The 24,410-nt window shown below is 34.3% G+C and overlaps 1 protein-coding gene across 6 annotated transcripts in view; it reads left to right on the forward strand.

The window, feature by feature from the left end:
- LOC115217042 (adenosine 3'-phospho 5'-phosphosulfate transporter 1) overlaps positions 1-16,960 on the forward strand; it is a 31,945-nt gene extending 14,985 nt beyond the window's left edge. For 4 of the 6 annotated variants that reach the window (XM_036507518.1, XM_029786605.2, XM_029786600.2 and 1 more), the window contains exons 2-3: positions 8,596-8,813; positions 15,092-16,960. In XM_036507518.1, the coding sequence (XP_036363411.1) occupies positions 8,609-8,813; positions 15,092-16,188 (1,302 nt within the window). In that variant the 5' untranslated portion in view covers positions 8,596-8,608 and the 3' untranslated portion in view covers positions 16,189-16,960. Of the gene's footprint in view, positions 1-2,423; positions 2,496-8,595; positions 8,814-15,091 lie in introns of those variants that run through there. The other 2 variants (XM_029786604.2, XM_029786602.2) reach the window with 2 other exon arrangements.
- Positions 16,961-24,410: the final 7,450 nt, after the last annotated feature.

Consider the following 24,410-nt stretch of genomic DNA (forward strand, 5'->3'; position numbering starts at 1 on the left):
TATATATGTATATATATATATATAATATATATATATATATGTATATATATATATGTATATATCATATATGTATATATATATATATGTGACACTTGTGAAGACCTGTTGAGGCAAGTATGTGACTGTTGTGAAGACCTGTTGAGGCAGTGAAAATCAAACCAAATCAAAATAGATGAACATCAATGGAATTTGTACCTTTGTGGTACCAGTGCCGGTGGCACACAAGAATACCATCCGAACGTGGCCGTAGCCAGTACCGCATCGACTGGCCTCCGTGCTGTGGGCACGTAAGAAGCACCATCCGATCGTGGCCGTTCGCCAGCCTCATCTGGCACTTGTGTCGGTGGCACATAAAAACACCATCCGAGCGTGGCCGTCTGCCAGCCTCGTCTGGCACCTGTATCGGTGGCACATAAAAAACACCATCCGAGCGTCGCCGTTCGCCAGCCTCGTCTGGCACCTGTGTCGGTGGCACATAAAATCACCCACTACACTCTCGGAGTGGTTGGCGTTAGGAAGGGCATCCAGCTGTAGAAACACTGCCAGATCTGACTGGCCTGGTGGAGCCTTCGGGCTCCCCAGACTCCAGTTGACCCGTCCAACCCATGCTAGCATGGAAAGCGGACGTTAAATGAGGATGATGATGATGATATATATATATAATATATATATATATATATATAATATATATATATATATATATATATAATATACATATATTATATATGGAGATGTACTCGCATAGCAAGTGATTTGATCTGAGATCGTGTGCTGAAACGAAAACAATTGCAGCGTGGAAGGTGTTTGTAAGCCATTTAAGAAACACACAAAAGCCGTTCAATTCACTTCGACATTTAAGTTTAATTTGTCAAAATATTTTCGTCGCTAAAATCCTCGACCTGTTCACAGACAAAAATCTGTGCTTCATCTGAGAAAGTAACAGTTAGTTCGTCATATATATGTACGTATGTATGTGTGTATGTATGCATACACGCATGTATGCGTGTATGTATGTGTGTGTGTACGTACATACGCCTGTGTATGCATGTATGTATGTATATATGTATGTGTGTGTGTATATGCACGCACATACATACGTACATACATACATATATATATTTGACCTGAACTAACTAGATGTAGGGAGGGAAAAAAAAACCAAGTAATAGTAAAACAAATGTTCTGTGATATAGAGATAAATGTCTGATAATAGGTTTTAGGGTTTTGTTTTGGGGGTGAGGGTTGTAAATCACTTCCTAGTTTCGGTGGGGGGGGGGTTGAAATTTGATATTATTGTGATGAGTGGTCAGTCTACATTTATCCATCACTACAGGTTTATAGCTTTATGTTTATAGTGTGTATGTGCGTGCATATACACACACATACATATATATGTGTGTGTATGCATATATATATGTATATGTATATATATACATATATGTGTGTGTGTATATATATGTGAATATATATATATGTGTATATGTATATATATGTGTGTATGCATATATATATATATGTGTGTGTGTGTGTGTATATATATATATATGTGCATGTATATATATATATATATATATATGTATGTATGTATGTATATGAGGGTGATGCCATTTTGTTTAGGAACATGTATCATGCATCAAAATGAAGCTGGTCCTCTGTGGATCACATCCCTACTTCTCAACATAGTCACCATTCCTCTCAACAGCAATGTTCCACCTTTGAATGAGAGCATGTATCCCTGCCCCATAAAATTCTCTTGACTGGTCTTTGAGCCACTTCTTCACTACAGTTTTCACTTCCTTATCACTTGACTATCATTGTCACTGAACTATCATCTCTTCGATCCCATGAAAGAGGATTTGAGAGACAAACATTATTCCAGTGACGTGGAAATGAAAACTTTACTGAAGAAGTGGCTCAAAGAATAGTCAACAGAATTTTACAGGGCAGGGATACATGCTCTTAGTCGAAGGTGGAACATTACTATTGAGAGAAACGGTGACTGTGTTGGGAAGCTTCATTTTGATGTATGATACATATTCCCGTGTTTGTAATTATACCTGTCCTAAACAAAATGGCATTACTTTTTGACTCACCCTTGTATATGTATAACCATCTAAGGTATAAATGTAGAGACATATAAGGTATATAGTAGTTGGTTATTTAAAGGTAAAACAATTGTTTAATATATATAGAAAAGAATAGCAAATAAATGGAGCAATAATTAACAATGAGAAGTTGATTATTGGTATTAAAAAGTCATAGTTTAATTGTAATTCAAAACTGTTTACAGCTGTTGCTGTTTATCAAATCGTGGTAAATTTGCATTTATCTCTTTCAATTTAACAAACATTGTCAGAATGATTTAGAGGAATATAAATAGGAGATAAGGGGAAAGAAAAGGAAAAAAGTTCATTAAGTCTTTAGGCTTACATTTTAGTGACTTGTTGGATTCTACGGGTGTATACGTTTCTTCAATTAGATGAATGGAGCAGTAAGTGAGTAGAATGACTATTTGACCGATGGTGTTGTTAATTGTAATATATAATGCTGTTTGTGACCGTTAGGTTAGTCCCTATGATTACAAATAATGCCCTTGTTAAAACTAAGGATGCTTCTTTAAGTTAGTACGACATAATGCATATATATGGGCTATGTAAAGGAATAATAAAAAAAGATAAAGAGTACATAAAAAAAATCAATTAAAATATAATGTGTTATGTGAGTCGGCAATCTAGCTTTAAAGTGAATCGAGGATTATATGTCCTAGTATACAACATAGATTTTAAATAGATAGTTTTGTTAATCTGGGTACTTTAATTTAAAATTGTTATGTGATGTTAAAATTATGCTCTGTGTTAAGTGGGATGGTTTAGGGAAGTAATAAGATGTTAGGTGGGTCAGCTAATAACCTGTAATGTAGGCATTAGTGGTATTTAGAGGATAAGAATTTATCTTTATGCAAACATGTTATATTTTTTCTCATCTTCATCTTCATCGTTTAACGTCTGTTTTCCATGCTAGCATGGGTTGGACAGTTCGACCAGGGTCTGGAAAGCCAGAAGGCTGCACCAGGCTCCAGTCTGATCTGACAGTGTTTCTACAGCTGGATGCCCTTCTTAACGCCAATCACTCTGTGGGTGTAGTGGGTGCTTTTTACGTGCCACTAGCATGGGCCAGAGGAGGCTGGCAAACGGATACGATTGGCTGGTGCTTTTACATGTCACCGACACAGACGCCAGTCAGGCGGCGCTGGCATCTGCCACATTCAGACGGTGCTTTTTGTTTAAGTAAATCTGATTTGGCCATTAAAATGAAGAATTTCTCATATATGCATAAATTACAGCGATTATTATTAAGGTTCTATAAAGATGCATTGGCTAGGATATGCCATTCTAATCTATAGTTAATGTTATTGTCTTTCAGTTCCCAGCTGTAACTACTTAGTCCTGTAGCATTCGCTTTACCTATATTTCTGAAATTTGAGCAATGGGAATTATGTCTAAGTTTCATTTCATTTTTAGTTGCTCCATATAAGTTTTCTTGTAATTATTTGAGAGTACATATGTGTGTGTGTATATGTGTGTGTACATGGGGTTGTGTGTGGAGGTATATGTGCATGTGAGTGCATGTGTGTGTGTATGTAGAAGGGTGTATGTTAGGTATGTGTGCATTCCTGTGCGTGTGTGTGTGTGCATCTATGTGCATGTTGTGTGTGGTGTTTGTGGGAAGTATCTGTAAGGTGTATGTGCATTCATGTGTGTGTATGTATGCATGTGTGCATGGGGTTGTGTGGAAGTATATGTGCGTCCCTGTGTGTATGTGTGTATACATGCATGTGTTTAAGTGTGTGCATGCATGTGTGTTATGTGTGGGAGGTATATATGCATTCATGTGTGTGTGTGTGCATATAGTAGACATACGTTTCCATTATAATTCAGGCACACAGAAGTTGCTTATCATCTCGATGTAACGCTTGGAGTTCGTAGTAACAGCATTTCCATTATTGTCTTCAAAAAAGTAAAGGCCAATAATGGCAGCTTTTCCAACAACACACCAGGCCGTAACTTTTGGGCCATCTTTCATGCAGTTCTCTTGGATTTTCAAGAGCGTTAGTTCTGTTGATTCACCATGCCATTGAGATGAAAATGAGCTTCATCACTCATTAACAAAATGAGGTTGTCATCTACCTCAAAAAAGGCTTCCATCTGATGTGTGCAGTTAAGCCACTCTACTTAGCCCCATGGTTTCAACTGTTGGCCAATGACCAATTTGTACAGGTGGAAGTGCAGGTCTTCATGCAAAATATGCCCTACCGATCAATTACCGATTCTAAATTCAGTGGAATGCCTCCGAGCAGAGCAATTCAGACTCTGTATCAATGATTGTCTGATGCGTTACACATTTTCTGGGGTCCATACCGTTTATGGTTTCCCCACTAGTCTCCTGTTCAGTAGTGTACCTTGTGTATGGAGTGCATTCACCCAATGTAAGATTGTGTTAGGGGTGGGAACAGCCTGATTTTGGTGAATGTTGACGTGGCACCAAAACTCACGCTGAACTACTGTGACAGACTTGTTATTCTTCGTGTAACTGTTGTAGGCAAACATGAGATGCTCTATCGTCCATAAGCGCCATGACTTTCAATATATATTTTGCCTATTTGGATTATGTTTGCTGGCCACTTTATCATTATTTCTTTAAAGATAATGATAACTTATTTGAATTTTAAATTTATATGTATATAGGAGTGGTTGTGTGGTAAGTAACTTGCTTACCAATCACATGGTTTCAGGTTCAGTCCCACTGTGTGGCACCTTGGGCAAGTGTCTTCTACTATAGCCTCAGGCTGACCAAAGTCTTGTGAGTGAATTTGGTAGATGTGAACTGAAAGAAGCCAGTCATATATATATATATATATATGTATATGTATATGTATATGTTTGTGTGTATTTGTTCCCCCTACTATTGCTTGACAACCGATGCTGGTGTGTTTATGTTCCCATAACTTATCAGTTCAGCAAAAGAGACCGATAGAATAAGTACCAGGCTTACAAATAAGTCCTGGGGTCAATTTGTTCTACTAGAGGCAGTGCTCCAGCATGGTTGCAGTCAAATGACTGAAACAAATAAAAGAATATATATATATTATATATATATATATATGTATATGTATATGTATATGTTTGTGTGTATTTGTTCCCCCTACTATTGCTTGACAACCGATGCTGGTGTGTTTATGTTCCCATAACTTATCAGTTCAGCAAAAGAGACCGATAGAATAAGTACCAGGCTTACAAATAAGTCCTGGGGTCAATTTGTTCTACTAGAGGCAGTGCTCCAGCATGGTTGCAGTCAAATGACTGAAACAAATAAAAGAATATATATATATATATATATATATATATATATATATATATATATATATATTAATGTTTGTCTTTAGTTTCAAATTTTAGCACATGGCCAGCAGTTTCAGGGGAGTGGGTAATGTGCTCAGTTGGTGCTTATTTTATCAACTCTGAAAGGTAAAGTCAACCTCAGTAGAATTTGAACTCAGAACATGAAGACACACAAAATGCCGTTAAGCATTTCACCCAGCATACTATTGATTCTGCCAGTTCACTGCCTAATAAAATTACTCAATACATTTGGTAGAGTACAAATTTATTATTTTAACAAGAACAGTATTAACAGTGACTTTGAAGTTTTAGCCATCATTTCACTGTGTGACTTTATATAGTCTTTGTTAAGTTAAAATTTTCTAGGGTAAGCCTGTGTTCTGTTGAATATTAATTAGGTTGTTTGCTAGGTTGTGACGGCATGTGTATTTATGTATGTGTGTGTGTGTGTATATATATATATATATATTCAGTGACAAATTAAAAGCAGTGCTAGTGTTGTAGTAAACATTATTGACCTCAGTGTGTGTGATTTGCTTGTTTGCCAGTTTGCTGCAGTAAATCACCTGATGGATGAGTCCCTCATTGCACTGGGTGTTAAAATACCTGACAGTCATTGACATGCAAGACAACTCACTCCAGATCCCATTCAGGAGAGATGGATACTGATATTTTTCCATTTTTATGACTTATCAACATCATAAACCTGAATCGAACCAGGGAAAAAATGAATCACCAGTCCATGACTATATATAAATAGTATAAATGCTATTTGTTGGTATACCACAATGATGCATACTTACAAATTAAAAGCAACACTAGTGTTGTAAACATTATCGACTGCACATACTCAATGTTTGTGTTGGAAAGTACTAATATCCTCAATTGGCAGGGTAATCTTCATTTCTATATTTTCTGACTTCCCTCTTTCTAATGACAGTATACTTAGCTGATAGAATCCTCACTCAATATCATGATCCACATACTTGGGTGTTTTAGAAAAGCTGTAAGAGACTGTATCCTTTTGTCATAACTGTTTTGCACTATATTTATATTCTTTATATGAATTAAAAGTTTTTCGAGTGATGCCAGGTTTTGCTTTTTTGTTTTCTATTTTAATCTATATCCTCCCGCTCAATGAGAAACCAAGTGTAGCTACCTTTTCTGCATTTTCAGCACCACATTTTCCAGATGCTGTTCAAGTTGGAGTTTTAGTGGTAAGCTCAACTGAGCACTCATGGTACACACCTATTACATTACATCTATTGACGAAAACTCTTTGTGTATACATACACACACACTTACATATGTCTGTATGTATATAATCATCATCATATATTATATATATATGCCACAGAACCTCCCAAAACATCTAAGCTTTGTCCAAGCCTAATTAGGTTACCTTTGAAGAAAACCAAACAATACCACAAACTATGAATCCACAAACATTTTACAAGAATGAGGAACAACCCAGAATAATGAGACTAAAATATATAAAATTCATAACCAAGCATAGTATATGTGCATCCCCTTCATCAGTTACCCAAACAGATATCACTATCGTTTTGACACCTGAGCAGTACCTTGCAATCCATCAGTTTTCACAGCATTAAAAATATTAATGCTACTGGGAATCCACCAGCTTCGTTCCCACATCTGTCGCCCTATATTTCCTAAGACATATGTGTATATTATTTTACTGATAGTTCTTTTTACTGTCTATAGACCTCATTATAGAGATTCTTCATATACCTATCCTTATATATACTTTTTAAACTTTATATTATTATAATTTTGGGAGAGGCTTCCCCCTCAGTCACCTGAACTCCATTTCCTACTTACATATATGCTTTTTCATTGGTAATACTTTTCTATGTATAAACATAAAAATAAATGTTTTCCAAAATATATTGCACTTCATGTTTGAAGCTCCACTGAAGCTATAGTTTCAGAAAATTCACATCAGCTGGCTTTGTTTCCTCATAACTTTCTGAAAATTTCGACAAATACATTTCAGAGTGTGTAGATTACAATTATATAAGAATTTAATATGAAAATTAAAATTGATAGGACAGCTCACATACAGACATTACGTTTTTTTTTTTTTTTTTTTGCAAAAAATTTATTTCAAAATAAATTGTGATATAAACAGAATCAACACCATCAGAAGCATATTTGTAGAAAATTTCATTAAAAAATATCCATTTTTCTGAAAGTTATGAGGAATATCCTATTTATGTTTGTGTGTAGTGAAAAATTGAGCTCATCTCATTCACAGTATTGCCACCCTTTGGGTGCAAACTGAATGAAAGAAGTATATTCTTTGTTTATCTATAATTAAATATTGTTACATACGAAATGAAGCTGATATATGATAGCAATGTAATCCTAGTATTAATCATGTTAAAGCAATGGGCATACATACACAAATGTCCCCAACTGACTTTGTTTCTTCATAACTTCCAGATAAATGGATATTTTTTTACTGAAATTTTCTACAAATCTACTTCAGATGGTGTAGGCTCCGATCATATCTGAATTTGTTGTGGAAAAAATCTATTTGAGGAAGTGGGAAGAGGAGTTTCAGAAAATTCACATGAGTCAGCTTTGTTTCCTTGTAACTTTTTGAAAAATTGGTATTCTTCAATGAAAATTTCAACAAATACCTCTCAGAGTGTGTAAATTGTGATTATAGCAGAATGTTATATGAAAATAAAAGTTGGTGAGGTAGCACACATACATACTAACACATATTACATTTTTTTAATAAATTATTTCAAAACAAATTCTAATATAATTGGAATCTACCCCATCTGAAGCATATTTGTAGAAAATTTAATTAAAAAATGTTTCCCTTTTTTCTGAAGGTTATGAGGAAACAAAGTCAGTGGAGCACATATGTCTACATAAGGTGCATCTAATTCCAGCTGGTCACTGTATATAATTGCACATGCATTTCTGGAAATCCATAGTAAACATGTATTATTTTAAATATATGTGTGTTTTTGTGTGTATATAAATACACCTACCCAGAGTTTCCTGGTCAAAAAATTTATTTATTTCACCATTTTCCAAGCTGATGAGATGATGTTTGAATGAGGGATGCTCATAAAAAAGAAGACGTGTATATTCAATATTTTGAAATATATTTTTTCATATGTGTTCTGACATGTTTTCATTTCCTTTTCTCCTTCAGACTTGCCATAGCTATGCTGCTCTATGTTCTTATAATACTAATCTCAACTCAAATAATCCATGCTGTCACAAGTGAAAGCACAGTTGAAACTTTCAACTCTTTCTATGACTTTTGGTTATTCCGGCTGTTTTTGAACCTGCTTGGTTATGCTACTTTGTTTGTGCCAGCAGCAATTCTTATCCGTTACTTTAAGAGAAATGGTTACAAGAATAAACCAGGTAAACCCATTAGTTTTTACTTGTGCATTTATTTAATTGTTTTTGTCATGGTTGCTTTGTGTGTATTTTTCCCACTGGAAATTATTTGAGAAACTTCAGCTTCTGTAATTTAGCACTTGTAAGCATATTTAAACATGTACTTTAAAAATCTTTTTCAGTGAGACTAAAATATTTTTAAAGTTTAATCTATATGTTGTTACAGAGGTAGAGATACAGAAACAGGAGGAAGAAAGTGTTTCTTGGGTTTTATTGTTTGGGTAAAAGCATTGAATGCAGTAAGATATGAAGTTGTGACCTAGGCATTGAAAAAATTAGGAATTATGTTGAAGCTAGTCAAATTCAGCCTCTCACACCTACCCTACAATGTTAATCTAAAAATAAACAATCATACATCAAGATAATACATGATTATTTTTTTTAAAAAGTGAATAAACATCACTTTTGACAGAGTAATCTGACTGCTAAAGGAATAAAGGGAAGGTAAATAGGTGAAAGGAACTGTTTGGAAGCAAAGGGTATAAAGGTGCCACATGTTAGTTTTTTGGATCACAAACAAAATGAAATTGCCTCATTAACTTTGTAGATCACAGAGCCAGTCATAAATGAAGTAAATCAGAAGCAACTGAAGCTTCTCAACAACAATAACTTATTAAGATTATCTTCACAGATTTTCTTTTGTAATTATAGCCGACACTGATTTGTTACAATGTTTTGTATCTGAATATGTCTAATGTAAACAACAATGCAATCGAAGATGGAAAAAATGGGCAATGGGTATATATGCCATATTTCAGGAGTTTTTGCTCCTTTGTCAGCACCCCATCCAACCCATTAACCATCCACAAACTCATTGCTTAAATAGCCACTAACTATAGTAGTGCAACACTTTGGATATAGCAGTTTTACATATTAAACTCATTCCTGACAGCCGGTACATACATATTAATGATTTGAAAGCACAAATGTATTTTATTATGCAATTATAGTTTACTACAAAGTATATTAACTGTTTTATAAGTCAATATTGTGTTATTTAATCACTTGTTAGGTTATCTCCACAGATTTTCTATTGAACAATAATGATTTTAAAAAAGTAGGACACTGCTACAGTTTTGGAGTAATGCTCTTGGCTTTGTAACTGATATTGTAAAATACTGAGTCTATATTCTGCTAAAATTTGGCTGCATTTAGTTTCACTGATACTAAAACTAGCTACCAATGCAAAGAAAATCAAAGAGCAGGATTAAGTCAGGGCTTGAAACTTTACTATCTGGGATGATATGATAACCAATGTGGTCCTCCTATGGACATGTTTTACATCTTTACCAATATAAAAAAAACATGGTCTTATGCAAAAGACCTGGTTTTGCTTGTTACATATTTAATAGAGTTGGTTGGGCATTCGACCATACAAGCACAGGAAAATGGATATAAAGTGTGAGAGGGGGAAAAAACAACTCCAGATGATGTTGAAAACAATCCAGAAGCTCCTGTTTGTTGTTGCTAAAAGATAAAAGTTACTGGTGCCTTTCTTCACACCAATAATTGAATAGTTAAATTTAGCGGCTATACAAATTTGGTCAAATCTAATAATTAATTGGACTGATCTGGTTTTACCGCTGTAAGTTACAGACTGTCAAGTTAATTTCTTTGCTGCATTTTGTCAGTGTTTTGTTTTCTTAATTCTTATCTGATGAACTGGAGTATATTGTTCATATTTTACCCAAAGTATGACACCAACATTAATTCACAACCCCTTCAGCAGAATTCTCCTCCTCTTCATCATCCTTATGTCCACTTTTCCATGCTTGTATGGGTCAGACAGAACTCATTATGGCAGGTTTTTCTGTAGCCAGATACCCTTTCTGTTGGCAACCCTCATCAGATTCCAAGCAAGGTAACATTTCTCCAAGGCCAGACACATTTTTCGTGGAAGACCTCAAATGAACAGCATCACTTGTATGATAGTAACACTTGTTTAAAACCATTACATGATGTCAAAACAGAAGGAGACACACACACACACACAAATGCAACAGGCTTCTTACAGTTTCTGTCTACCAATTCCACTCACAAGTCTTTATTCAGCCTAACACTATAGCAGAAGACACTTGCCCAAGGTGCTGTGCAGTCAGACCTGAAGCCACATGGTTGGGAAGCAAGCTTCTTAATCACACAGCCATGCCTGTGTCTATGTTTGAATTGAATATGTTCATGTATTTGTTCAGCCATTATAATTTATTCCTGTCTAAAATATTATCTGCAGCCATATGTTCTTATTTTTATGAATGAAATATTCTAAATGATTCTCAACTGGTAACATTATTGTATGTATCATACAACGAATATTTTTTTTTCTCTACTACTACTACAACCAGTACTTTGAACATTTCATTGATTTTGAATTTATAACAGATGTTCTGAAAAAATGCTAAGGTAACTGTTAGTATGAAAAAATATTTTCCACTCAACATTCCAAATTGATTACTAAGTAAATTAAAAACAAGAATGCAAAACTGCCACAGTCTGCCAACTCAACACCTGAAGGTAATAAGCTGAAATAAAATATTGGTCTAAAATTTGCTAAATTCAAATGTGTAGGTTTGCACAGCCAAAATATTAGATTTTATCTTTTTTTTTATTTACAAGTAATTACCTCCAGTCCTACCTCTATCTTTTTATATCTTTTAAACCTTTTCTCATACTCGTTTTTTTCCTTATTGTTTTATGCATGATATATATATATATATATATATATAGGTGCAGGCATGGCTGTGTGGTAATAAGCTTGCTTCCCAACCACATAGTTTCAGGTTCAATCCCACTTGTGACACCCTGAGCTGACCAAAGCCTTGTGAGTGGATTTGGTTGGTGGAAACTGAAAGAGAGACCAATAGAATAAGTACCAAACTTTAAAAAAAAGTACTGGGGTCGATTCATTCAACTAAAAATTCTTCAAGGTGGTGGCCCAGAATGACTGAAACAAATGAAAAGATAAAAAGAAAAAAGATACACACAAATTTTTAATTCCCCACTTTCTCAAAGTCACAATAAAGTGATTGCTATGTTTCAGCTAAACAAACATTATCTGTGTTACTTTATTAAGATTCTCTCTTGTATTGTCATCATTATCATCATCACAGTTATAATGTCTATTTACTCCATGCCTCCTTGGCTAAGATGGGATTTGTTGTGCCTGAGTTTTCTACAGCTAAACCTTCTACCTCTCATCAACCCTCATCTGTTCTTAAACAAGTCTGAACATGTTTTCATGGGAGATTGCAAGCAAGTTACTGCTTCTGTAAAGATTGTTTACAATTAGCATGCTGCATCAAGATAAGGACACACACACACATTTATATATATATATATATATATATATATATATATATATAAGATTTTATTTTATTTTCACCACTGACCAAATTCCCTCACAAGGCTTTGATCAGCCTACGGCTATGGTAAAAGGTGCCACACAGTGGGACCCGACGAATAACGTGAGTTCATGGCTGTTTCCTGCACCAGCTTCACATAGAAGCCCCAGCCCATCCAAAGTGTCTTGGATTGCAGGACGGCCTGCTGCGCTTACCTCGGATCATAGGGCAACCTGCTGTGCTTGAGGAGACCAATTGAGTCAAGTGCATCAACATCAAAAAATCAAATTGAAATTGTAGTTGTGATACCTGTGCCGGTGGTATGTAAAAAGCACCATCCAAACGTGGCCGATGCCAGTGCCACCTTGACTGACTTCCATGCCGGTGGCACATAAAATGCACCAACCGATCATGGCCGTTTCCCAGCCTCCCCTGGCACCTGTGCCGGTGGCACATAAAAAGCACCCACCACACTCACAGAGTGGTTGGCGTTAGGAAGGGTATCCAGCTGTAGAAACACTGCCAGATCAGACTGGAGCCTGGTGCAGCCTCCTGGCTTCCCAGACCCCGGTCGAACCGTCCAACCCATGCTAGCATGGAAAACGGACATTAAACGATGATGATGATGATGATGATGATACCTGCTGCACTATATATACAGGGTGCATTGGGTAAATTGTCGCCATTTTATATTTTTAATTTCTGGCATGTGCATTATTTGTTTTTGATTTTGTCAACCACACAGTAGAGTAAGGTCAGTTGGACACTATCTGTGAAAAAAGCAGTACCATGATGCAATTCACTCTGCCAGAAATTTGAAAATTGCTGTACTACTTGGCATTCATGCTGGAAGCTCCAATACGAACATTCAGAGTGTTAGGGTGTCAATCTGAGGACAGTGCAGAGGATTCGGAAAGAGTTAGATGAGTTTAATGGTGATTATGAAGGTACAGCTGCTCAGAAAACTCACTCTGATCATCCTGATAGAACTCCTGAATTTGTTGGTAAGATCCAGACCATGATTGACAATGATCCCTCCAAGTCAATCAGGTCCATCACCAGGGACATGGGATTGACTGAGTTTCTTATCAGGCATGAAGACATTCAGTATTCCTTATACAAAATGAGAAAAGGTCAATTTCTATTTTAATGGCTAATTTTAATAAGGAACTTTGAGTAATAAATCTATAGCAATTAAACATGTCAGCCTTTATTTACATACAGTTAACTATGCAAGCATTGGTTGTGTATTTCCAGAAAGTCAAGTGTGCATTGCTGGCACACTAACGTAATTTGTGGTAAGAAGCTTGCTTCCCAACTACATGGTTCCGGGTTCAGTCCCACTGTATAGCACTTTGGACAAGTGTCTTCTGTTATAGCCTCAGGGCCAACCAAAGCTTTATGAGTGGATTTGGTAGACAGAGACTGAAAAGAAGCCCATTGTGTGTGTTTCTTTGTGTCTATGTTTATCCCTCACCACTGCTTGACAACTGGTGTTGATGTGTTTACATGTCTATAACTTAGCAGTTCAGCAAAAGAGATCAATAAAATAAGTACCAGGCTTAAAAAGTACTGGGGTAGATTCATTTGACTAAAAATCCCTCACGGCAGTGCTCCAGCATTGCCATAGTCCAATGAGTGAAAGAAGTAAAAGATAAAAGAAGATATGGTTACTGCTACTCAGGGTGTAATAAGGTGGACCCAGTTTATACTGTAAAATGGTTAATGATTGGAAGAGTGTCCTGCTATAAAAACCATACCAAAAAAAAAAATAACAGCATGCACAATAAAAAAAAATGTTGGTCTATTTTTCACTTTTGTTTCATGTGTCAGGTAACAAAAGAGAGTAACAGGTGGTGAAGCAATGGACCTCTGCATGTGGCAACACAGAAGCCTGTGGTGTGTGGTGAAATGAAGAATAGTAGTGGGTGGTGAGACATTGTGAAATCTGTTCAAAGAATGCCAACTTGGAAAAAATACTTGATGGTGATACTAATGTTGAATATCAAGGATTTTACCACAAAATGCCATTCTTACTATTTTCACTGATCACAGAATTGACTTGTATATATTTTGAAATTTATCCATTTAGGGATTGTTCTTTTCAAGCTCCACATATAAGTCATGCTGGAGTGCATACATTAAATTTATAGTCCTTATTGGTGACTTATCAATAGCTCACTAATTTTATTCTATTGACTAATCTGAACAATGTTCATTAAGTGTTCAGTACACTTCTCTGTTATCAAGAATGAATTGCAATAAAAGTGAAGAAAGCAGATATAGTAGGGGTGGATTAAATACTTTTTTAAGGCATCTAATTTCAACCTGCTAGTGTTGTATTGATGGTGAAATAAATTCTTTAATTATACCTGGGTCGAAGCCATCAATTAGATGCTCAAATTTACAAAGATTGATCTTATACTTGCAGATGATTTAAATTGTACTCACAGTGCACTTAACTCTATATGCCTCATTTCGCCAGATGTTAGAAATAGGCACCAGACTGTTAGGTAATATCACCTAAGTAGAACTGTCCTGACCAATAAGTGGTTTCCTTTTTGTTTGGTGCCATGAAACTAAAACTAACCATTAAAAATCCTTCCTGCCTTTCTGAGATAAGGAATTTTTCTGTACTGATATTTTTGTATTTCATGTCCTCATCTTATCAGTTCAAATATATTGGTATACATTAGGAATTCCTCTGGAATAATACAAACATTTATATTTCCTTCATTTGAAATTATGTATCATTGCTATTAACTTCTTGTATAAATACACAATATACTACCTGGAAGAAGGTAAGATTTCATGGTATGTAGGTCAATAATTGAGAAAACTAAAAAAGAAAAGCCTTTACATTAATTAATTAGGTCTAATTTGCACTTTTTCTTTCCTTTACAGTGACTGGGATTTTTTCACGTGCAATAAAATTGTGTATTTTTGGCAATGAAATTGAACCTGATGTTGAAGATGCTAGCTCAACCACAAAGGAAAATGTTCCAGAAGAGAAGCACTCTAATTATTGGAAGACAGTTATCCTTCTATTTTGTTTTGCTGGCCTACAAGGTTCTTATCTGACATGGGGTATTTTACAAGAACGGATCATGACCTTTCAATATGGAAAGACAGAAACAACACCTGGCGAATACTTCAAAAATTCCACTTTCCTTGTTTTCTTGAACCGCATTTCAGCTTTCATTATTGCCCTAATAGTCATCACATTACAGACCCAACCAAGACTTACAGCACCTCTTTACAAGTGTTCATACAGTTCTTTTTCCAACATTATGAGCAGCTGGTGTCAATATGAAGCACTGAAATTTGTCAGCTTCCCAACACAAGTTCTTGCAAAAGCTTCTAAGATTATACCAGTGATGCTGATGGGAAAGTTAATCTCAAAAAAATCATATGAATTTTATGAATATCTGTCCGCTGCAATGATATCAATTGGAGTAAGTATTTTCTTGCTGACTAGTCAAGATGTTACAAAACACAAGGATTCTGTAACAAACTTCTCTGGAGTATTGTTACTTGTTGGCTATATGGGGTTTGACAGCTTTACTGCAAATTGGCAAGGTGCTTTGTTCACTCAGTATAAAATGTCCTCATCCCAGATGATGGCTAGCGTCAATTTATTCTCTTGTCTTTTTACTGTTGTAGCTCTTATTGAACAAGGAGGCTTTGTTGAGTCAGTAGCCTTCATGACTAAATATCCGACTTTTATATTTCATGCAGTTATTTTAAGTTTATGCTCTGCATTCGGTCAACTCTTTATATTTTATACAATTTCAAAATTCGGACCTGTGACTTTTACAATCATAATGACTCTGCGCCAAGCCTTTGCCATCTTCCTCTCTTGTATTATTTATGGACATCCCATCACACTACTTGGAATAATTGGTGTGGCTGTGGTATTCTTTGCACTGTTTCTAAGAATTTATTGCAATCAACGGAAAAAAGCACTTGCTTCTCGGCGTCATTCTAATAATGAAAGATAAAGAAAGGTAAAAGAGTGCAAATATGAGACTGAACAAGATGCAAAGACAGATGAGACTATTTTTCATTTGTAAAATTTGTGTTTTTTATTATTATTATTATGTTTTAAAAATAGTGATAGACTTGTCATTGATTGTTGGTTAATGTTGGAGTGTCAAGATTACACAATGGTCCAAACATGCTGCATTGGCCCTAAACTCAGTCTTGGCTGCGTCATTTATTTTAAGCATTTATTGTGGACTGTTTTCATTTAGTTGGTCATATTCACTTGGTGACATAAGGGATGAGGTTTATCTTGTTATTGCGGGGAGGTATATAATTTGGATTCATTTATTGTCCACATTTTGGGTATCTCTTGTTGCAAATCATTGTATTTGCTTGTTCCCCCTTTTCCTACTTATATATATATATGTATACATAAGATATTAGAATGTTATTGTAAAAGTACAAGAACATTGTTTTTATTTGGCAGATTTTGTTTGTCAATCTTCCATGACAATGTGGTATGGCATTTTAGCAACTGAAGTTCTCTGAAATTATTAGAATTATTGCAGAACTTGGTTCATTGAGCAAGGTTGGTCGCTGCTAATGTGAGCTGTGACTGTCATTTATCACTGACACGTATGCCTTGTACCCTTGCATATTGTCCAGTGTACCAATTATTGCTATTACTGCTAGTAGCACCATTGTTGTTTTTAGTTTCTGCTTTACTTTTTTTTTCTTCACAAATCAAAATATCCTTTTGAGGGTATGAGCCTTTTATTTCCCAAATTGGAAAAAGATTTATATCATTGTATTATTGGTTTAGAAACTATTACATATATAGACACACATGTGTATGTATATATGTGTATGTATATATGTGTGTTTATATAAATGTATATACGTGTGTGTGTGTATATATATATATATATATATATATATATATATATATATATATAATATATATATATATATATTTATATGTGTGTGTATTTGCATTTATGTATGTATCTATATATATATATATATGTGTGTATTTATATATATATTTAGATAGATAGATATAGATGAATACAAGGACAGGGAAAAATTTATCTATTTTTTTTCCTCTTTATTTTTATATTGAACTGCTATTTGCAAACGGATGTGTTATATGTGCAAGCAAATTATGTTATTTTTAAACTTATACATCATTGAGGGAACATTATAAACCAAAAACAAAAAAATTCGTCTTAAAATATTTTACCTTTTTTTTGTCTTCCATACTTATTAACTTTGGATTTATTCTATAGAGATGGAAATTTTATTCTTTTAAATGACACCTTCATTTATTTTTGTTTGTATAAATCTACATACAGCCATAATTGTGCTGAACATGCTCCATGTATTTATATGAATAAGCACATACATGCAAAACTTACATACATCCATAGTCAGACATACAACTGAATTAATATTCATACACATCCACTCATTTTAACTAAATGCAATCATCCACTTCAAAAACTACATATTTACTTGCACATACCCATATTTATTTTATATTGTTATTGTAATAAACAAACAAGAAACAAAAGTATTATGGGATAAATAAACAGACAAAATTATGAAAAAGAAGGAAATTGCTAAAAGAGATATGATCTGCTTTTTTTTTTATTTTTTAATACATTTGATTTTAGACATTCTAGGAATGTCATTTTGAAATTCAATGGTATATTTTTTATTTCACTTTTTGTCACCTTTTTTTAATATAATATATGTGAACATGTAAATTTAAATCCAAATACTGGTTTTGTTGTTAATTTACATTCTCACAGCCCTCACCTTATTTCCCCCCACCCTCAGTATTTTGTGTATGTATATTTATTTTGGTGTTGAGTTGCTATTCATTCTAGTTATCTGAATTCAAATCCTAATGAGATAAAATTTGACTTTCACCCTACTCACCATTTTTTAGCCAATGCTACAAAAATGCATCCTGTACATTCTGTAAAGTGGTTGACATTAGGAAGGCCATTTGAAACCATGACAGTGCAGGTATTGAAGCACAATGCAGTCCTTGATGCATTTGGATCCTGTCAGACTGTTCAGCATGGGGCATAAATTGAAAAATAACAATGATACAGCAGTTTTAATGATTAAAGAGAACATTTCTAAAAGTCATCTGTGAAAGAAAAATCATTTGTCTAATGATCTGTTGGTACGTGGTATTTCATTATGCAACCATAATATACTATAAAGTATATTAAATGTTTTTATAAGTCAATACTACATTCTACTGTGTTTGCAGTGCTTTTTACATTATCTTGTTAAGGTTATTTATACAGATATTCTATAGAACTTATAGCCAGCACTGATTTTTGCTACAACATTTTATATCAAGATGTCAGATGTAAACACACAATAAGATACGAAATGTTGTAGCAAAAATCAGTGCTGGCTATAAGTTCTATAGAATATCTGTAAAAATAACGTTAACAAAATAATGTAAAAAGCACTGCTAAGACAGTAGAATGTAGTATTGCCTTATAAAAACATTTAATATACTTTATAGTATATTATGGTTGCGTAATGAAATATAACATACCTAAAAATCATTAGTCTTTACATACCAGCTCTTGGAATGCATTTAATATGTAAATTGGTGCACCCAATAACTTAACACCACTGTATGTGGTGGCTATATAAGCAATGTGTTTGGAGACGAGAATGGGTTAGATGGGTGCTGATGAAGATCTTTTGTCTTTGATCTTATTGCTTGTTTACATCTGACATCTTGATACAAAACATAGCAAAAATCAGCACTGGCTATACCATAGAATATCTGTAGAAATAACCTTAACAAAATCATATTTGTATTAAAGACACAAAATAGAAGAGAGCCATATAAATTGAGGACACTTTAGAAAATAAAGGAAAATATAAAAGTAGCTGAATACATTGAAATAACTATTGATTTTAATCCAGATTATTATACATATGTTACAGATCTTTTGTTTCATAAAGGGGCATTTTGATACTCTTCCAGCTAATAGCATTTAAGTTTAATGAGATTGGTGAGCAGGCAAAAATCATTAACATGACAAGCAAAATGCTTAGCAACATTTCTTCTTGCTTTATGTTCTGAGTTCAAATTTGGCTATACTCTTTATCCTTCAGGGCCAATAAGATAAGTATCAGTTAAGCACTGGGAATCAATGTATTTGACTGGCCTCTCCCCCAAAATTTCAGGCCTTATGCCTATAGCAAGAAGAAAAAAAATTTATTCTTTATACAAAAACTGAGGAAAGATTTTGTTTTCACATAAAATATTTTGAATTTTAGACATAGCAGTAATAAAAGTTTTTTAATATTATTTGAATCTCATAGGAAATTTGTAGAATATTTTATAATGTACTTAGTTTTTCTCAGTATTAAAGATATATGTCTGTTGATTATTTAATAATTTTGTGAATCACTTATAGTACAAAGAAAACAACAAATTAATTATTGCTCTCAGAAGAGCAGGAAAATGTTAAACCAAAAGTTTGCTGGTTCAGGATTCTTTAAACGCTTCCAAAGGAATAATTTATTTTTACTGAAAGATGTGCTAATAAAGATAACCAAGAAAATTCAATGATACTTGATATGAAGGCCTAGCAAAGGAAAAGGTGAATCATGAATTTATTGCAATCAGAACATCATCATCATCATTATCATTACAATCATTATTTAATGTTCCTTTTCCATGCTGGCATGGATTGGCTAGTTTGACAGGAGCTGACCAGACTTCAGTTGTCTGTTTTGACATGGTTTCTATGGCTGGATGCCCTTCCTAACACCAACCACTTTACAGAGTGTGCTGGATGCTTTTTATATGGCACTGCCATGAGTGCATTTTACCTGGCACTGGTTCTTGCGAGACAAAGACTTCTCAGCTGAGAGAGGGTGTGGGAACATGGCCATAAAGGACATGCCTGTATGTATAGAGATCTGCAATTTCACTTAGTTTGATGTGTCTTCTGAAGTACAGCAAATCACCACAAGTCCCAGTCCCTTGTCATCTCTTCCATGAGGCTCAATATCTGGAGGTCCTTTCTCACTATTTTCTCCCATGTCTTCCTGTGTCTACTGCTTCCACAGGTTCCCTTCACAATTAGAGATCAGCACTTTAAGCTGCTATCCTTATCCATACACATCACATGTCCATACCAGTACAGTCTTTTCACTTGCACACAACATCTAATGCTTCTTATGCACAGTTTTCTTCTTAAATCCTATATTAAAAATCATAAACAGAATGAATCAGAATCAATATTGAATAAAATACAAACACCGTTCCACTGGTAAATGGGAAAATGTCATATGGTTTGATCAAAACCGAATTGACTGACAGGGATAAAGGAGGAGAATTAAGATATACAACAACCAAGATTTAATCATTTAGTAAGGCTTAAAAGGATTTCATTTAAATCTCTGTTCTGCTTAAATGATGTCATTGTTTTTGGAAATCATAGAAGGTTCTATAAAATATAATGCATACTTTGTAAAAATTCATGATTTGTATATAAAAATTATAATAAAGTTCATCTCAATAATGAGCTTGCTAAGATAGCAGCATTTCTTTACATTCTGAGTTCAAATTCTGCCAAGGTCAGCTTTGCCTTTCACCCTTTTGAGGTTGATGAAATAAGTACCAGTTGAACAACAGGGCTGATGTAATTGACTTAGCCCCTCTCCTGAAATTGTTGGTCTTGTGCCAAAATTTGTGACCAATTATGAGCTGGACTTCAAACCTAATTATTGAAAGTACAATAAATTACAAATCAATAACAAAAAAAAACTTTTTCAGCAACCATTAGTAAAAATTTAGTTTAACCCTCTAAATGTGAAATTAAATTTTGTAGTTATTCTAGTAATGATGTTAAAAATCTACCAAAAGATAGCAAGTCATAAACTTGACACATCTCAAAAAGAAATAGTTTCAAAAATAACATTCCTCAACAAAAAATAGATTTGTATATAAAATTGCTTTCTGCAGTTAAGGGTAATGAAATTTGAGTGGATATATCTGATATCTGGAATAAAAGGGTTAAATATGCAATAATTTCAGTTCCAATTTTGCAAAATTTAGTTGTGATTCAAAAGAGTAAAGGTAATGTAGATTATAACGAATATTACTGATTATTGATTCTTATTTCTTTAATAATTTTTGATAGACATTCTTAATTTGTTTCTGCACCTTTCCTTAATTGAGGTATTTTTAAAAAATATTTTTAATCAAGTAAAATATAATACATATTGTATCTTTGTACCAAAAATGCAAATCATTTATCCAGTGGAGATGACTGGAATAGTAAAACATTGGGACTAAATACAATGTATCACATTTTTATATCTCATAGTTCAAATCCCACTGGAATCAACTTTGTCTTCTATCCAGGTTAAAAAAATTTAGTATTAGTAATATCAAATCAATTCAGTATGTTCATTTTCCTTACAAAGGTTGATCTTGTACCTAATCAAAAATCATTATTAATATTGTGTGGTTTCCATCTCCTCACTTCATAGTCAGCCCTGATTATGGTACAGGGTCAGCCACTCAATTTCTTCATGATACAGCAGGTAAGATGGCAGATTCAAGTTTGTTGTACCACAACTTTCAAAATTTTGGGCCTTAAATTTTGTCCGATGAAAACTGTCCAACTACAAACTATCTCCTCAAACAGTTTCTGGACTAGTGATTTATTTTTACATTATATGAAGTCAGTTATTTGTGGAAGTATAGATATGAGGATCTTTCCTAGGGTCTTTTTCCATAACAGGTTACTCTCTTTCCTTGTCTGCATAAAGCAGCAAAGGGTTCTCCTCATTTGGGTGTTCACAAACACATTATATATGTACACAGTTTTATTTTCATCATTGCTGCTCTGTGTGCCTTCAGTTTATCAATTCCAGTTTGATAAAGTTTGTGCACACTAACAAAATTATCATTTACTGTTTGCATATAAGAATGGCACTCACACCTGTTTCCAAGCAAGGTAATATTTCCCCATGGTTCAACATGTTTTTCACTGAAAATTGTAAATTAATGACACTGCTTGTATGACAGTAACACTTGTTAACAGCTAGTGTGATATCATGACAAGGAGACACACATACACATTCATGTATCTATACAGCAGGTTTCTTTGAGTTTCTATCTACCAAATCCACTCACACGGCTTTGGTCAACCCAGGGCTATAGTAGAAGACACTTGTTCAAGGTACCATGTAGTGGGACTGATCCTGAAACTATGGGCTTGGGAAATGAACTTCCTAACCATACAGCCAAACCTGTTTCTTTACAAACTACTTGGTATGGTCTGATGCTTTTACTCAAGCAACAATTATCTACACTATTAAACAAAGAGATATATTTGATTTTCAAAAATAAGTTTGATGATTGTACAGAAACACAAATATCATCATCAACATTTACTGTTTTCCATGTTGGCATCAGCTTGACAGGAACTGATAAGGCTTGGGGCTACACCAGGTTCCATAGTCTGTTTTGGCTTGGATACCCTTCCTAATGTCAACTACTTAACAGAGTGCACTGGGTGCTTTTTACATGGCACCATCACCAGTGCTTTCTTTGTTGCACCACCACCCATGTGAATGTTTTTTACATGACACCTTGGTTTTAGGATATCAATTCTGTTGCGAGTGGGTCTTCTTGAGTACAGTAGTATGCCACTTAGTTTGTCCTCTGTCATTTAGATTAATCAAAAGGGTTTGTTCTTAGATATCTTCCAGAACATTCTTATGAAAAAAAGATGGGGGAAAAATAAGATTTTGAGGCTTCTTAACATGGAAGAGTAATAAAATTGTTATATATATATATATATATAGCAAATTTAAATATATAAAATTGTTATAACATCTAACATGACAGATGATACCTTTTTTTTTTTTTTTTTTGAAAGGATAGAAAAGTGGGCTCCATATGTCACATGAAACTATGGAATGTTTATTCTCAAGGTACAAACATGGGCAAAGTTTTTATAGAAGATAAGCAGTTAGCCATACATGCAAATCCCCACTTCTCCATGCTTCTAATGTCCAAGGAAAAGAAAAAGGGCAATACAGCTTGTTGCTGCAGGTGTTGCAATCAGAATGCCAAGAGCTAAAACAGATCCCATAAGATTCTAACAACTTTACTAATCCACCACCTTGAATCAGTACTTCTTTGATGGCTTCCAAAAAGGTAAAAGGCAAAATTGTTTTTCATAGGATTTCAATTCAGAGCACAAACAGCCAGAACAAATCCCAACTGGCATTATATCTGATGTTCTAATGACTGCTAATTCTTTGATGTGCAAAATAATGTCATTAAATTTCTTTTCTAAATCTGATCACAATAAAGAAAAGCATGAATGTCATTAAAAAATCAACTCTGTATGCTTCCCTACACAAAAATGGTAGTCTGATAGGATTGAAGTTTGAACACAGCATATAACTGCTGGTGTAATTTTAGCCTGTTTTTAATGACTTAATCAGAGAAAGAAGAGTAAAACTCTTTACTGTTTTTAGGACCTCCCAAACTTGAAGAAAGTATTTATCCTTAAACCAATGCCCTGACCTTAATGCTTGCAACTGAGTGAACTCCAAAATGCTTAGCGGTATTTCGTCTGCGTTACGTTGTGAGTTCAAATTCCGCCGAGGTCGACTTTGCCTTTCATCCTTTCGGGGTCGATAAATTAAGTACCAGTTACGAACTGGGGTCGATGTAATCGACTTAATACCTATGTCTGTCCTTGTTTGTTCTCTCTGTGTTTAGCCCCTTGTGGGTAATAAAGAAATAGGTACCTAGGGATCAGGTGGTACTGTTAAACCAGGCAATGCATTAAGCCTAACTATTCAAAATATCTCACATATATATTTGAAATATATTTTTAGAAAAGTTTATGAAGTAGACATGTTGACTACCTATTGAAAATGTTTTTCTATTTCTGTAAATTTCAGATGTGTTTAATATTTAAATATTTTAATTTTTAGCACATGGCCAGCAATTTCAGGGGAGGAGTAAGTCAATTATATCAACCCTGTGCTCAAATGGTACTTATTTTATCAATCCTAGAGAGAATGGAAAGCAAAGTCAACCCTAGCAGCATTTGAACTCAGAACATATACTGATGAAATACTGCTAAGCATTTTGTCCAGCATACTAAGAATTCTACCAGCTTGCCACATTAAATATATTAATGTATATAGGATGGTC

Source organism: Octopus sinensis, linkage group LG11 (genome assembly GCF_006345805.1).
Source record: "Octopus sinensis linkage group LG11, ASM634580v1, whole genome shotgun sequence".
NCBI classification, from domain to species: Eukaryota; Metazoa; Mollusca; class Cephalopoda; order Octopoda; family Octopodidae; genus Octopus; species Octopus sinensis.